General features: G+C 38.7%; 1 protein-coding gene across 2 annotated transcripts in view; it reads left to right on the top strand.

The window, feature by feature from the left end:
- LOC147417850 (uncharacterized) overlaps nucleotides 1–2601 on the top strand; it is a 285145-nt gene extending 282544 nt beyond the window's left edge. For both annotated transcript variants that reach the window (XM_086506721.1, XM_086506722.1), the window contains one exon: nucleotides 2043–2601. In XM_086506721.1, coding sequence (XP_086362847.1) covers nucleotides 2043–2212 — 170 coding nt within the window. In that variant the 3' untranslated portion in view covers nucleotides 2213–2601. The remainder of the gene's footprint in view (nucleotides 1–2042) is intronic.
- Nucleotides 2602–12622: the final 10021 nt, after the last annotated feature.

The following is a 12622-nucleotide window of genomic DNA, read 5'->3' on the forward strand; positions in this document are numbered from 1 at the left end:
CAATGAATAACAGAGCAAACAACACCACGACTCAACAGTGGAACCTGAACAACATGGGACTCGACTAACTCAAAGAAACCAGTACAGAGGCATGGCAGCACACTCAGCTCCAGCCCAGGACTCACGGGTACAATGGGGGTGTTGAGGCTCAGCTGTGCAGGGATGGTGCAAAGAGGGTCATTGATAGTCAAAATTGACCATTAAAGAAGCTCATAAGACCATTTTGCACCCGCCCACCCCCTTAAGCCTGCCATCCCCTTGTGATGAATATCGAAGTGGGGACACCTATCCGGCCCTGATTGTCCCCATCCTTGTCCCTTTGTGCCCCGGCCCTAGGGGTCCGTCCCCTTGTTTTTATGATAGGCACGATCCCTGTTGGGTTCCTTCTAGCATGTTGGTGCATGGCTTCTTCTTTATGTTGTCAACGTGCACATGTTACGGTGTAATTCTCATGCTCAAATTTTTTTCATGAGGCTACACAAAGGCTGCAATATTGTTTCCCTCGCTGCCATTTTGGAAGATTAGTATCCAATTGAATCCACCATTACCAAAGTATGACTACTATCTTGCTTGGGTGTGATTTTGGGCCCCTTGGGCTGGTTGTCATACACGCAATGAACTTTAGCAAGCTTTTCGTCGTGGTAGCAGTTACTCAGCTTTACCCTACCCATACTTTTGTACTAAGCTCCCTTAGTCTCTTCATTACTGTGTCTATTTGGGAGACATTTCACTTCAACAGTTTGATGTTTTCTATGACTGATTTTAGCCCTCACACACACGTGACTTTGCCCATTGTGGGTGGCCATGCCTTCTACATTAGGGTAGTTAATGGAAATTTAGTTTCATTGAAAGAAAGGTATGTGTGCGCACAAAGATGGGGCAGCCCTAGCTAAGAAGCCCCCTTGCTTAAGCAGGCCCTGGTTATCCAACAAGCTTAATCGAAAAGGAAAAATGACGCGTGAAACTAAGGAAGAGCCCGCCAGTGAAAAGCGTGGAAGTGAGGAGAGAATGTGACAGAGGAAGGGAGACCATTGAGCGATTGGGACACACAGTAGGCTCTTCCAGGGCAACAGAGGAAATTCATTGGTTCTACTGTGGCAATGGTGGCGTATCACAACGCTTTTCACCCTGGCACAACGTCAGATCATATGGCACTAAAATTCACCTGCATAGCTCAACCAACATGGCTCCTATAGGCCACCTTGATCTTGGAGTCTTTGTACATATTATCAACTATTGTACTGTTCCCTGAGGACCGGTTCCCTTGCGGATCGTCATGGATCCTATGTGCGCAGTAACACGGTCTTCCTTCTTCTTCAAAAATAAGATTGCAAAGCAAGGGAGGCGAAAGATGGAGCAGCAGCAAGCTACACAAGCAAAAATTGTGCCTATAACCCACCAGTGCTTGTATGCGTTTGACGCGAAATTATTCTGGTCTTTCAAAGAATCATGTTTGATGTATCCACTACCTAGGTTGTTAGGTACAAAAAACATGGTATGAAACTTAATTTGAAGCTACATTGTGAAGTACCAGTAACTGCAACCCATATGGAAAAAAGACACAATAGCATGAAAGTATAGAAATGCATAGGTTTGGCTATTCACCACTTCTTCTTAAGTGACCATCGACCACAATATGCCGCCCTTCTGGCCTTTAAAGGCACCTAAAACTAAGGAGTGAAAGGAACTTTCAAAAAAAGAAATCATAGCCATCTTGTTATGGGTGCTGAGCTGATGGATGGAGCAGATTTCAAACGATACAAACAAATGGAAAGTCTATACATAAAGTCTCTTTGAACAGAGTCTTTCTTAAGGGGGCCTTGATGATATTATCCATGGTATTTGAGGGCACAACATCTCCTGAAGGGAGAATATAGAAAGCCTTAGGATTTGATCGGGAAGCTTGGGTGATTTTTCCTATAATTACATTTGATAGTTTCTTCTTTAAGATGCACTTCAGCAGAATAGGGTGTTTGAAATGACGGCCTGATTGTTGTATAAGATGCTAGCTTTCTAACTGTGATTCTGTTCTGTTGTTGCAGATAATATATTATGTACTGGGAGGATGTCAAGTGTGATGCCCATCCTTTACTTCATATGCAAAGAGTTACGTGTTCCGTCAACAGATTATTACATGCTTCTTAAAAATTCAGGACTGGATCGATTTCATGGGAATAACAAGAATCTGACAAGCTCACCTAGCAACCAATGATCATGCTTTGTTCATTATAGTGCTCATACATGCTTTGTGTCATTGCCCAGTCGCATGTCGCACAATTGATATGAAAAAATCTGTAATTGATCAATCTAATAGCATACAAACCACAAAGCTCTACCATCATAAGGTATTGTTTCTACATGCAGTGAAGGTGTTAACCCCCATGTTTTAGACTCGTAAAATCCATGGCATTTCCTTCTATCTGAATACACAAGCTCGATTTTGACCGTTGGATTTGGCACAAATAACAAGCTTTTGTATTCAGATAGAGCTTTTACTGAAGTGCAAGCACGCTGATGGCATGGATTTTACTATATTGGATAACATGTCATCCACAAACAAATATTTTGATTTTGTGCATGAAGTTTTACAATCTTCAAGTATCTTTGTACTATAGCAAAGAATTGTACCACGTCCTTGAAAGTAAAATCTGCTTGCTAATAATCATGGAAGAACTATCCACAAGAAATCAAAAAAGCTTTGTCAAGAAAGTGGAGGGCACAATGTTAGTGTCAACCATTTCATTTTCCACCATTACACATTTTCACCAATTCATAAACATTGAAAAAGTCCACAAGCGGTGATCCACTTGTGACCTACATCGTTTTTCTTGGCCCTTCCCTTGAGCAGCATATTGGAAACAATGCAGCTTGAGAGAAACAACCCATATAAGAGACTCATCAATGACTTCCTAGGTTTTAGAAACCACAGAAAATTTGGTATGAAAACATGCTAGTTGTTGATGAAAGAATTTTCAAGAGTCCTTACCTAATGATCTTAAAGTTCATGAACTCATTCTCTCATGTCAACCTCTTGTATAATGTCGCATGCCTTCAAGATATAAGATAAGTGATTGCACATGGAGCATGGCCACCCTCCAAAAACTTCCCTACCCTTCCCCAATCACTTGTCGATGGTCTGATAAGCATATATTGTATTAAGCACATTCCAATATACGGCATGTTAAACAAGAAGATCATCAAGGACTCGTCATGCTTTCTTGAACACACTCATGCTATACACATTGACCAAAGCATTGTCAATGACATCATTTTTTCCAAGAGTCCTTGATAACAATCTTATCATGAAATTGATTTGCCAAGTCAAGGTATATAGATAATTCCACATGCCTTCAAGATGAAAACAGAGGTGATTGCAATTGAGAAAGGTCCTCATTGCACATGCTCTATATATAGCCTAGAGCTTCTTTGCCTTGTCCATGTTGGTGAACATACATTGCCATAAATGTTCTGAGAGAGATGACAGTCCAAATCATAAAAATATCAACCCTTGAACTATAGTGCACTTGCTAATACCATGGAAGGAAGTAGAACGACCAACACAAAGAAATTTTTGATTAATTTATGCACACTCATGGTCTCAATTGCATAAAGAGAAAAGTTAGAAGATATACAAAGATGATCAATGCCACTATCATGTCCCTCCACCTACAAGTTGGCTAAATGGGGAAGGAGGAGCAAGGAAGCTATTGAGAAAAGTAAATCCACTCTAGAGAGCTAAATGGGAAAGAAGGAGCAAGGAAGCCATTGAGGAAAGTAAATCCATACGTGAGAGAAGCTCTAAGAGTAGGATATGATGTAGATCTTTAGCTTTAGGAAGAGGTATAAAGTGGTCACTACCATTGAGGAGAATGCGGCAAGATTGAAGAAGGAAAGGAGGTTTAGACCTGTGCTACAAGAGCCTTTTGGGAGGAAAAAGTGACATAGAAAGAGATGCAATTTGCAAGAAGCTATAGATGGTACAATAGAGAGGGGGGGAGGGAATGAGCCGCACATTTTTTAAGGGACCCCTTTCAAGAGAGGCGGAAGGAGAAAATTGGAAGCCACGAGAGAGAGAGAGAGAGAGAGAGAGAGAGAGAGAGAGAGAAATGAAATGTTATATTAACGTCTTCAAAAGGCCAAAGTGACCTATGAGACCAGAAAGTTACAATGCGGTGTATCTAATACACACATACACACACACACACACACACACACACACACACACAGAGAGAAAAGATTGGTTTTAACCCTAATTTTTCTTTAAAAAGTTCATTTTTATTTTATAAAATATTTCCCCTTCATATTAAGAAGATTTATTTTCCACCACCTCTAAGCTTACAAGTTTGACCACTCACTTTTAAGCCCCACAATACCCACCATTTAATCCACATGGCATTCACCCATTTGTCCATACCATAATCAAATTCTTAATCCCATGACAAATAAAGCGGCCCTCTTAAACCCCATTCCCTTCCTAATGGTGGCCTACCCATGTTAGGATCATAGTTATAAAGTCAATATAGATACCATATGTCATGTATTTTTTGCTCATGCTCGATTGAAACGAGTGCTAGCATTTAAAGAGCTCGAAAAAGGGAGCGACAGGAGCAAAGAACTGTTTCTAGGAATGGTATCAATTGTCCAAATCTTGGTCAACTCAAGATTTAAGTCCTTTTTATGCATGACCCCTTGCAAATCTAAATTTCTTCCACATGTTTGTAAAGGAAAAGTTTTGCTCTTTAAATACTATTTTTCATGCATGCCGTATGTTGGGATTTCTCTTCATTTAAGAAACTAATGCATGCTTTGAAAGTATTTCAAAGCTAGAACGTTAATTGTCTTCCTACTCTTATAGTATGTAACAATGGTTCTAGTTTAGAATGCATGTCCCTATCTACTTTAACATACACCTTACCTATGTTGATGGGTGTAAACCCTTTTCATGATGTATATTGGCAATACATTCATATGGGAACAATATTCTAATGGTCAACTTTGTGGGCATGCATGCTCAATAATCATATCACTTAATATTCCTGTGTGAATGCTTTTTCATCAAAAACCCTAAATCACATTCTTTTCAAAAATGTCCATTTATGTTTCATTGGACACTAAAGGGAACTTATAAAGTCTTGATATTTTCCCTCATTTTTTCTTTTGACTTTCTTCTCCCATTGCAAGTATCATGTGAGCAAAGATCTATCCTGTTATGGCAAAGAAATGGCCATTCTTGGAAGCATGCACATGCTTAAATTAAACTACTTCGTACATACTCTTGATTCGTAAAAAGATAGACGAGGCTTGGAATGGTTCCTCGACTTTTGCATTCAAGTAAGCACTTGATTAATTGTAAGTATATGGGGATTGATATCGAGCGACCTTTTTTGAGCAAGCTCTAGAGTGAGCTTTTTTTAATGTCCCCTGGATGTCATATCATAGGAAAAAGCTCGCTCATGAAGTGATTGGAGACATTGGAGCGAGCTTTTTGGAGAGATATTTTTTATTGTTATCCAACTCTCTCCCTCTCTTTCTCTCTCTATTTGTGCATCTCTCTCTCTCTCTCTCTCTCTCTCTCTCTCTCTCTCTCTCTCTCTCTCATACTAATGGGAAGTACCTAATGAGTGTTGCTCATGTACTTCCTTGCATGTAGGTACTCCTCATTAGTGTTAGAGTTCACTATGCTTATGCTATGCACATACGAATTTTATCATCAATTAATGATTAGTATCCCAAATATTCCTTGGATGGTGTGCTCTTGCCGTTTATTTAGAGGTTTTGTTGCAAATTTCTCTTGCTCTCTATATCAATTGTGCTCTCTCTCTTTACCTTTATATAGACCTCTAAGGTGCATTATTTTGAGCGCATGCTTTTCGGCTCCTTCCCTCACGTATCTATTTTTTGTTATACATCTCTTGTGTCCTTGCTTTTTGCATTGTTAACTATGGCCATCCTCTGCTTTTAGTTACGAGCTCGCATTGGTCTCTCTTTATGGAGTCATTTCCTCTTGGTTATCTGAGGACCACAAAATATTCAAAACCCACTTTCCTAAAAGTAGGGCCTTCTAAGAGCTTTCTTTTCCCCTTAGATTTAAAGCATAGAATTGCATAGTTTACACATATATTATTAAATTTAAGAACCAATTATTTTAGGCTTATCCTTAGTTGACAATGTTCCTAAACTTAAAATAATACCCTTGAGTGGGTGAAAAATTCATTGATAAAAAAGTGAGTTACATTACAAACTCCCCAACTTAGGGATTTGAGATGTCCTCATCTCGAGAAGAAGTGAGATAGTTCTTCTGTAAAGGTGGCTTCCTCTTCCTATGTTGTATTCTCTTTAGGATAGTCCTACCACTAGACAAGTGTTCTCTAGGATTTCTATTTTGAAGGCTTTTCTCTCAAGATTCCAAAGTTCTAGAGGGTTGAAGCTCTAAGATGATACAAACTTTCACCATCATTAAGGAGAAGCACCCAGGTGTATTAGCAATTACTTCTAATAAGGAAACATGTTTTAAGTGTAGAAAAGAACGATATATAGCCAAGGATTACTTCATATCCAAGGCTTATAGCATTTGTGAAAAGAAGAGGAACCCTTCTTTCAAGTTCTTCAAGAAGGACAAAGGCAGTACCAATAGTAGTTCAAAGCCCAAATGAATAGTTCATCTAACATCAGAAGAAGAAAAATTTGATAACAACCTTCAAGTTTCTTGTGGCTGTGAAAGTGATGACATTCTCTAGCTTTATCTTTTAGCGTCCACCTCTTTCATTGTATCTTGTTGGAGATTGCTTGGAACTCAGGGGTGCACTATTTAGAACCATCCTATATAACGTACGTTGATGGAGTAATTACAATTATTCTTTTTAAAACTTGCCTGAATGAATAAAATACCCCTAATTTTAGGAAATTTTCCAAAATGAAAACCCTTGTTTTGATGTATCTCTATATTAGTTTGCTAGAAAACAATTGCATATAAAAACCCCTCCTGTTGAACTTTCATGGTACATTAACATGATTACATAGTGCACCCCCTGAGGCTTGGAGTAGCATGGTCTTGGTTTTGCATACATCTATTCAAGGGGAGAGGTCTTGCAAATTAACTATTTGGATTAAAGTTGCACAATTACTCTTGGGTTAGAGATGTTTTCTTATCTCCTAGATTGAGGATGTTCTTTTGCTCTTGGATTGGAGTGTGTTCTTTCATTATGTCACTTGTCATACAAGGGGAGGAATTGTGGGCTTTAGCTTGTCTCAAAGTATGTACCATCCCTAGTCTACTCGATTCCTAGGTGGCAAGAATCATGTACTAGCATGTGGAAAAGGTACCTTAGGCATATAGGTACCCATGTGGAGCATTTCTAGATGATGTGGAGTCACTTAGACTTAGTAAAATGGCACGTAAAAGCTCCATAAAAGATACTAAAAGAGTAGCCATGAATTCCCTAGTGGAGTTGGGATAATCTTGATCCTTGTATGAGGTCATCCATGATGCCAAATGAGATGTCTAGCATAACTCTATATAATGAGCCTCTTTGTACCCCCTTTGTACTCATTTTCAATCAATATAATTCATCATTTTGTATCTACACACTAGTTCAATTTCCATTGTGTAACTAATTGTAATTAGCATGTCCTCAGCATGAATGCAACAATCTACGAATATTATATCTTCCATTGCTAGAATGCACCAATTTTACTTTTGGAAATATCCATATAGATCTCTCTCTCTCTCTCTCTCTCTCTCTCTCTCTCTCTCTCTCTCTCTCTCTCTCTCTCTCTCTCTCTCTCTCTCTCTCTCTCTCTCTCTCTCTCTCTCTCTCTCTCTCTCTCGATCTTGATCTTGAGAAAGTCTTCCGAATGGTGTGCCATAAGAAATTTCAAAGATAAAAGAATACCCCCATGATCCATTTAGCACAAGTCTCATATGTGCAAATGTCTCTCTTACCTACATCATCAAATGTGCCATATGGCATTCTAGGGGACTTCCGTGACTTTCTAATGCATCACATGCTATGTGGCTAGACAAGTGGACAATATGAAGACATGCTATCTGAAGACAGTGGTGAATGTTTCTTAAATTTTCATAAATCAACTTTCCTTCCCTATTGAGAATGGGCTTTGTCTCATGCCCCTAGTCTACACCTCCTCGTACATGTAGATAGCCATGTGTACGCATAGCCCATATGATTTTCCATTAGAATCCACAAGCTAGCTTATGTGTAAACCTATGTGATATGAAATTGATACAAAAGATACAAATGCATTGTGTACCTCTAAGATGATATGCACTTGATACAAAGGCGTTCTATGCCTTTGCTTAATATTGCCAAGAAGAGCACTCTTGTGAGCTCTCTACATTGGAGTAGTACATAGAATTGTCCATCCAACCATATGACTCTCATTCTTATATAGTCCTGGCCTAGCCGTTCACACTGGGATGAACATGACCCAAGCCTACAATGTGATGGGTAACACACCTCTATGGCTATCTTGGCCTCCTCAAATCCCATGTAGCCTCCACCCCCGAGCTCTATATACATGGTGGGAACTACGCACCTATCCATGCATGCCATATGTGCGCCTTGGCCGCCCCGATGCTATGGATGACATGCCATTGCCTCTTTCCAAAGCAATACGTCCTCATAAACATATTTAGACCCATAAGGAAGAAAAATCATTAGGTAAAGAACTCTCCTTCACTAAAAAACTAGAATTCATTTCATGCTTTTCTTGTGAGTTCTCATTTGAGACCTTGTTAATTACCTTATCAATCTACTAGTGTAAACTGATAAATTCTTGCTTAAGTTCACTGTAGTGAACTCCTTTCACATTCTGAATGGAAAATTTTAACCTCTTAGGTTTGCTATGACAGAGAATTATCTTTGGCACTAAAATGCCTAAAGTACATTGTTACGTTGGCCATCTACCCATAAACTTCCTTGCTTATTTCAAAGCCAATAATGTTACTCTTCCCACAAGTTTTCACACTTTTCCTAGTTGGGAATTGACCATTCACCATTAAAAGAATAGTTCTTCTAAGTCTTTCACCTAATGGTGTGTCACTAGGTAGAGTGATGCCTTTTCCTTGAGACTTAATCAATTGTTTGTCTTATGTTTCTCTATGCCCAGCATGTGGAAGGTAGGTGGTTAGCCTCTCTCTGCGTGGGTGCTACCCCTTAGATTTTGCGGCCCCTTTGAGGCTTGCATATAGCTTGCCCCACCCTCTTCTCATGATGGGAATGCCAAATTGGTGCTTACAACCAAGCTTAGTCACCTCTTTTTTACAAAATACCTACCACCCCTCCCTCCTTGGTGGTGGCCATCTACCACTGCACCCAAGACCTTCCTATACGTCTGCCCTAACATTGCCCTTAATTGGGAAAGACTCTGCATAACAAGCTCCCCATGGTGCAATCCCTCCTCTAGATTTTGTAAGCTACCACTTGCACACAAGCAATAGCACATGTAACTAATGTTATTAGTTATTTTTTATTGTTTTTATAAGAGAGCAGAGAGAGGCATCTTCTCATGCATGAAAGGGAATTGTATTATGGCAAAAATGAGAGAGTGCCATTCATGGTGTAATTAGAGTGCTAATTACAAAATACTAAACAGAGAAATTGACACTAATATAAATAGAAAACATCAGCAGATTGACAACAATCTCGAGACAGATCATATGTACAAAGTGGGCTAGAATACTTTAGATACAAGTGGATAATGAGACAATACAAAGTGTGTACCTTAGGCTTCTTTTATAGAATTGGGAGAGACCATCTATTGATGTAAGCAATGATGTCAAATGTGTAGGTATTAGGATCCCAGGTAAACGATTGCTTGAACAATTCAAATTTCCTCACACAAATACCCATCAACCTCTCACAATCTCTCCCAAAACCCAAGTACACATACCTAGACTAGGACACTATACACACAAACATACACATAGAATAAAATTGATAGTGAAAAATTGTAAGAGACAAAGATATTATGTAAATACACAACATAACATAAGAGTGTAGTAATCTTGCACATGAATGGCCTAAAGATTTTAGCCCCAAACTCCATGGCACCTCTTGTGGAGTTTGGTATTTAATTTTTATTATTGGCTTATTGGTGCCAAAAATTGGAGGTGTGTTGTTTTTTGCGAGCTTAAGATTTTGAGTTTTTTGACTTTAGGTTTGGATCCTTTTTTAACGACATAAAAATGTTAACCCAAAAAGAGACATTACTCATACGACACACACCAAAAAACATGTATAAGTTTCCAAAAGTCTTAATATTGAGCTTGAATGTTTGGCAAAACATGAACCAAAAGGCATACATCTATAACAAGAGGGGATTCAAATAAAATTCAAAGGGTAGATAGAATTAATTCCGTAGCTCATATGTAATAGATGAATCCTTCGATACATAGCTCTAAACGAGTTTCTTTAAGGTTTAGGTTCACTACATCACAAGGTTTATCTTGTGGGTTTGCCCCAATACAAATGGAAGGTCCATGGGAGTTAGTGTAGACTGATGAATGACCATGTGCTCTTTTGGTTGAAGCCCAAGTATTTGTACACACAAAATACATGTGCTTACATGCTAAAAAGGCTTTATGCATAGATTCTCTCTTTTGAAAAATGGGATAGGTGCAACTAGGTTCTACCTTTATGTGTACATCATAATAACTCTCTATCAAGACTCAAATAACCATATGACATTCACTTTTCACTTTCTCTTCCAAGAACGTTGCAACCATACATGCAACTGACTCAAATCTCCTTTGTGCTTCTTTGGAAATACCATGCCTCCACTTGTGCTTCCTGCTGCTTGAGCCTCCTTGTGTAAGACCAACAGACATATTGTTAATGTCTTTGTAGTGGTGTTGCAAAGTCTGAAAATTGAAAACCGCTTTACACTAGGTTGTCACTCTCTTCCTTAGCTAATTTGTCCCAATATCAATTGGCCAAAATGTAGGAATTATAGGTGAGATTTAAACTTGCCTTTGTATGCTTTGTGTATGCCTTGCATCATGATTGTAGAACCATATCCAATGTGAAATGGTCTTGTCTTTAAAGGTTCACTCAAAAACATGGCGCGACCAACCCCACATGATGGTTCTGTAATTTGTTACTACAATTTTTCTTCCCTTCCATACCAAGACTTTCTCACGCAGCCAGTTGGCATCCTTTGTAAAGCCCACTCTTTGCATGTAACTTTCACCTCTTTAAGACACCTTACTGAACTCACTCCTTGCTGCACTAGTACGCTTTCTTCTGCTTCATTATCACTAACATATATCTCTTCATTATCCTCTCTATCAAATTCTATACTTCGTCGTTTGCCTCTGGTTTTGTGTTTCCTTGCTTCCATTACGTATCCAAATTTATGTAAACTTGTATCGACTACACTTAATTTCTCCTTCGTTTGTGCAGTCTCTTTGTCACCTTCCATCACAAGCTCCTCATACAAGGGATTGCCAACAACTAAGCCTTTCAATGTGCTTGCAATATAAGTAGGATTTGGAGATTCTCTTCATTTGGCATTGGCCATCATTGCTTCTATGGAAGGGCTAGTTCCCATGAATCTACATGTCGTGTATCTCAATCTTTTTGTGCCTTCAATATATGCATTCAAAACGTCACTAACAAAATAGATGACCATGATTTACTAGGGATGGGCAAGGGCTGAAATAATCCATGCACATAATAACATGGAGCCTTGACCCTCTTGCACTTGTTACATGTGTGTGTATGTTCTTTGACAAGCTTGCACATTTGATGACACCAAAAGTCTTTCGTGATAAGCTCAATCATTTTGTTTACTCCAAAATGACATGTTGTTGGGGAATCATGTCGCTTTTGAAGCATTTGCAATCTTTACTCTACTAATGGTCAAAATTTTAGCTCTATTGATGGTATATATAGAAGTCCCTTATAGTACAATGATTCATCAAAGTCCCGCAAAATGCTTCCTTAGTTTGAGATTGACTTCATGAGCAAGGAGTTCATCATGAATTTTTTTCTTCACCTTGAGAAGGAAAGCAAAGTCACATGGGGCCATTCAGACCCTTCAAAGAGCTTGAGTTGTTATGGACTCAAAGGTACTAGCTCTTGTTGATCATAGGTGAGTCTCCCTTCTTAGTTGCAAGATAAGATCTTTGTGGTAAAGCATTGGATTTACCTTGTTATTTTCAAGGTTGATAACAAATGACAAAGTGGAATCTGGATAAGAAGTCACTTCATCTAGCTTGATGGCGATTGTGGACTTGAAATGTTGTGAAGTACTCCAAGTTCTTGTGATCTGTTTATATTGTGATTTTGTGGGGTGCGGGTGCTCATTCAAGAAGATGTGACTACATCTCAAAAGAGTCAGCAATGGCCAAAATATCCTTGTGATTAATTTCATCTTCTAAGAATTTTCAAAAGTGCAAAGCAGTAGGATGCTCTTGACTATCATTGCCAATCTGGGATAATACAACACGGAGTGCAAATCATACTTGTCAAAAAAACAATGGTTAAAATTATGTGTCAAAAATATCATGAATCAAAATAAAAACTCATAAACTTAAACAAATAAAATTATCTTATGCCTACCATCATCCACATGTTGCATATTCTAGTGCCCAATACCACGA

The sequence above is a fragment of the Adiantum capillus-veneris genome, chromosome 30, assembly GCF_014529385.1.
Source record: "Adiantum capillus-veneris isolate H3 chromosome 30, ASM1452938v2, whole genome shotgun sequence".
NCBI classification, from domain to species: domain Eukaryota; kingdom Viridiplantae; phylum Streptophyta; class Polypodiopsida; order Polypodiales; family Pteridaceae; genus Adiantum; species Adiantum capillus-veneris.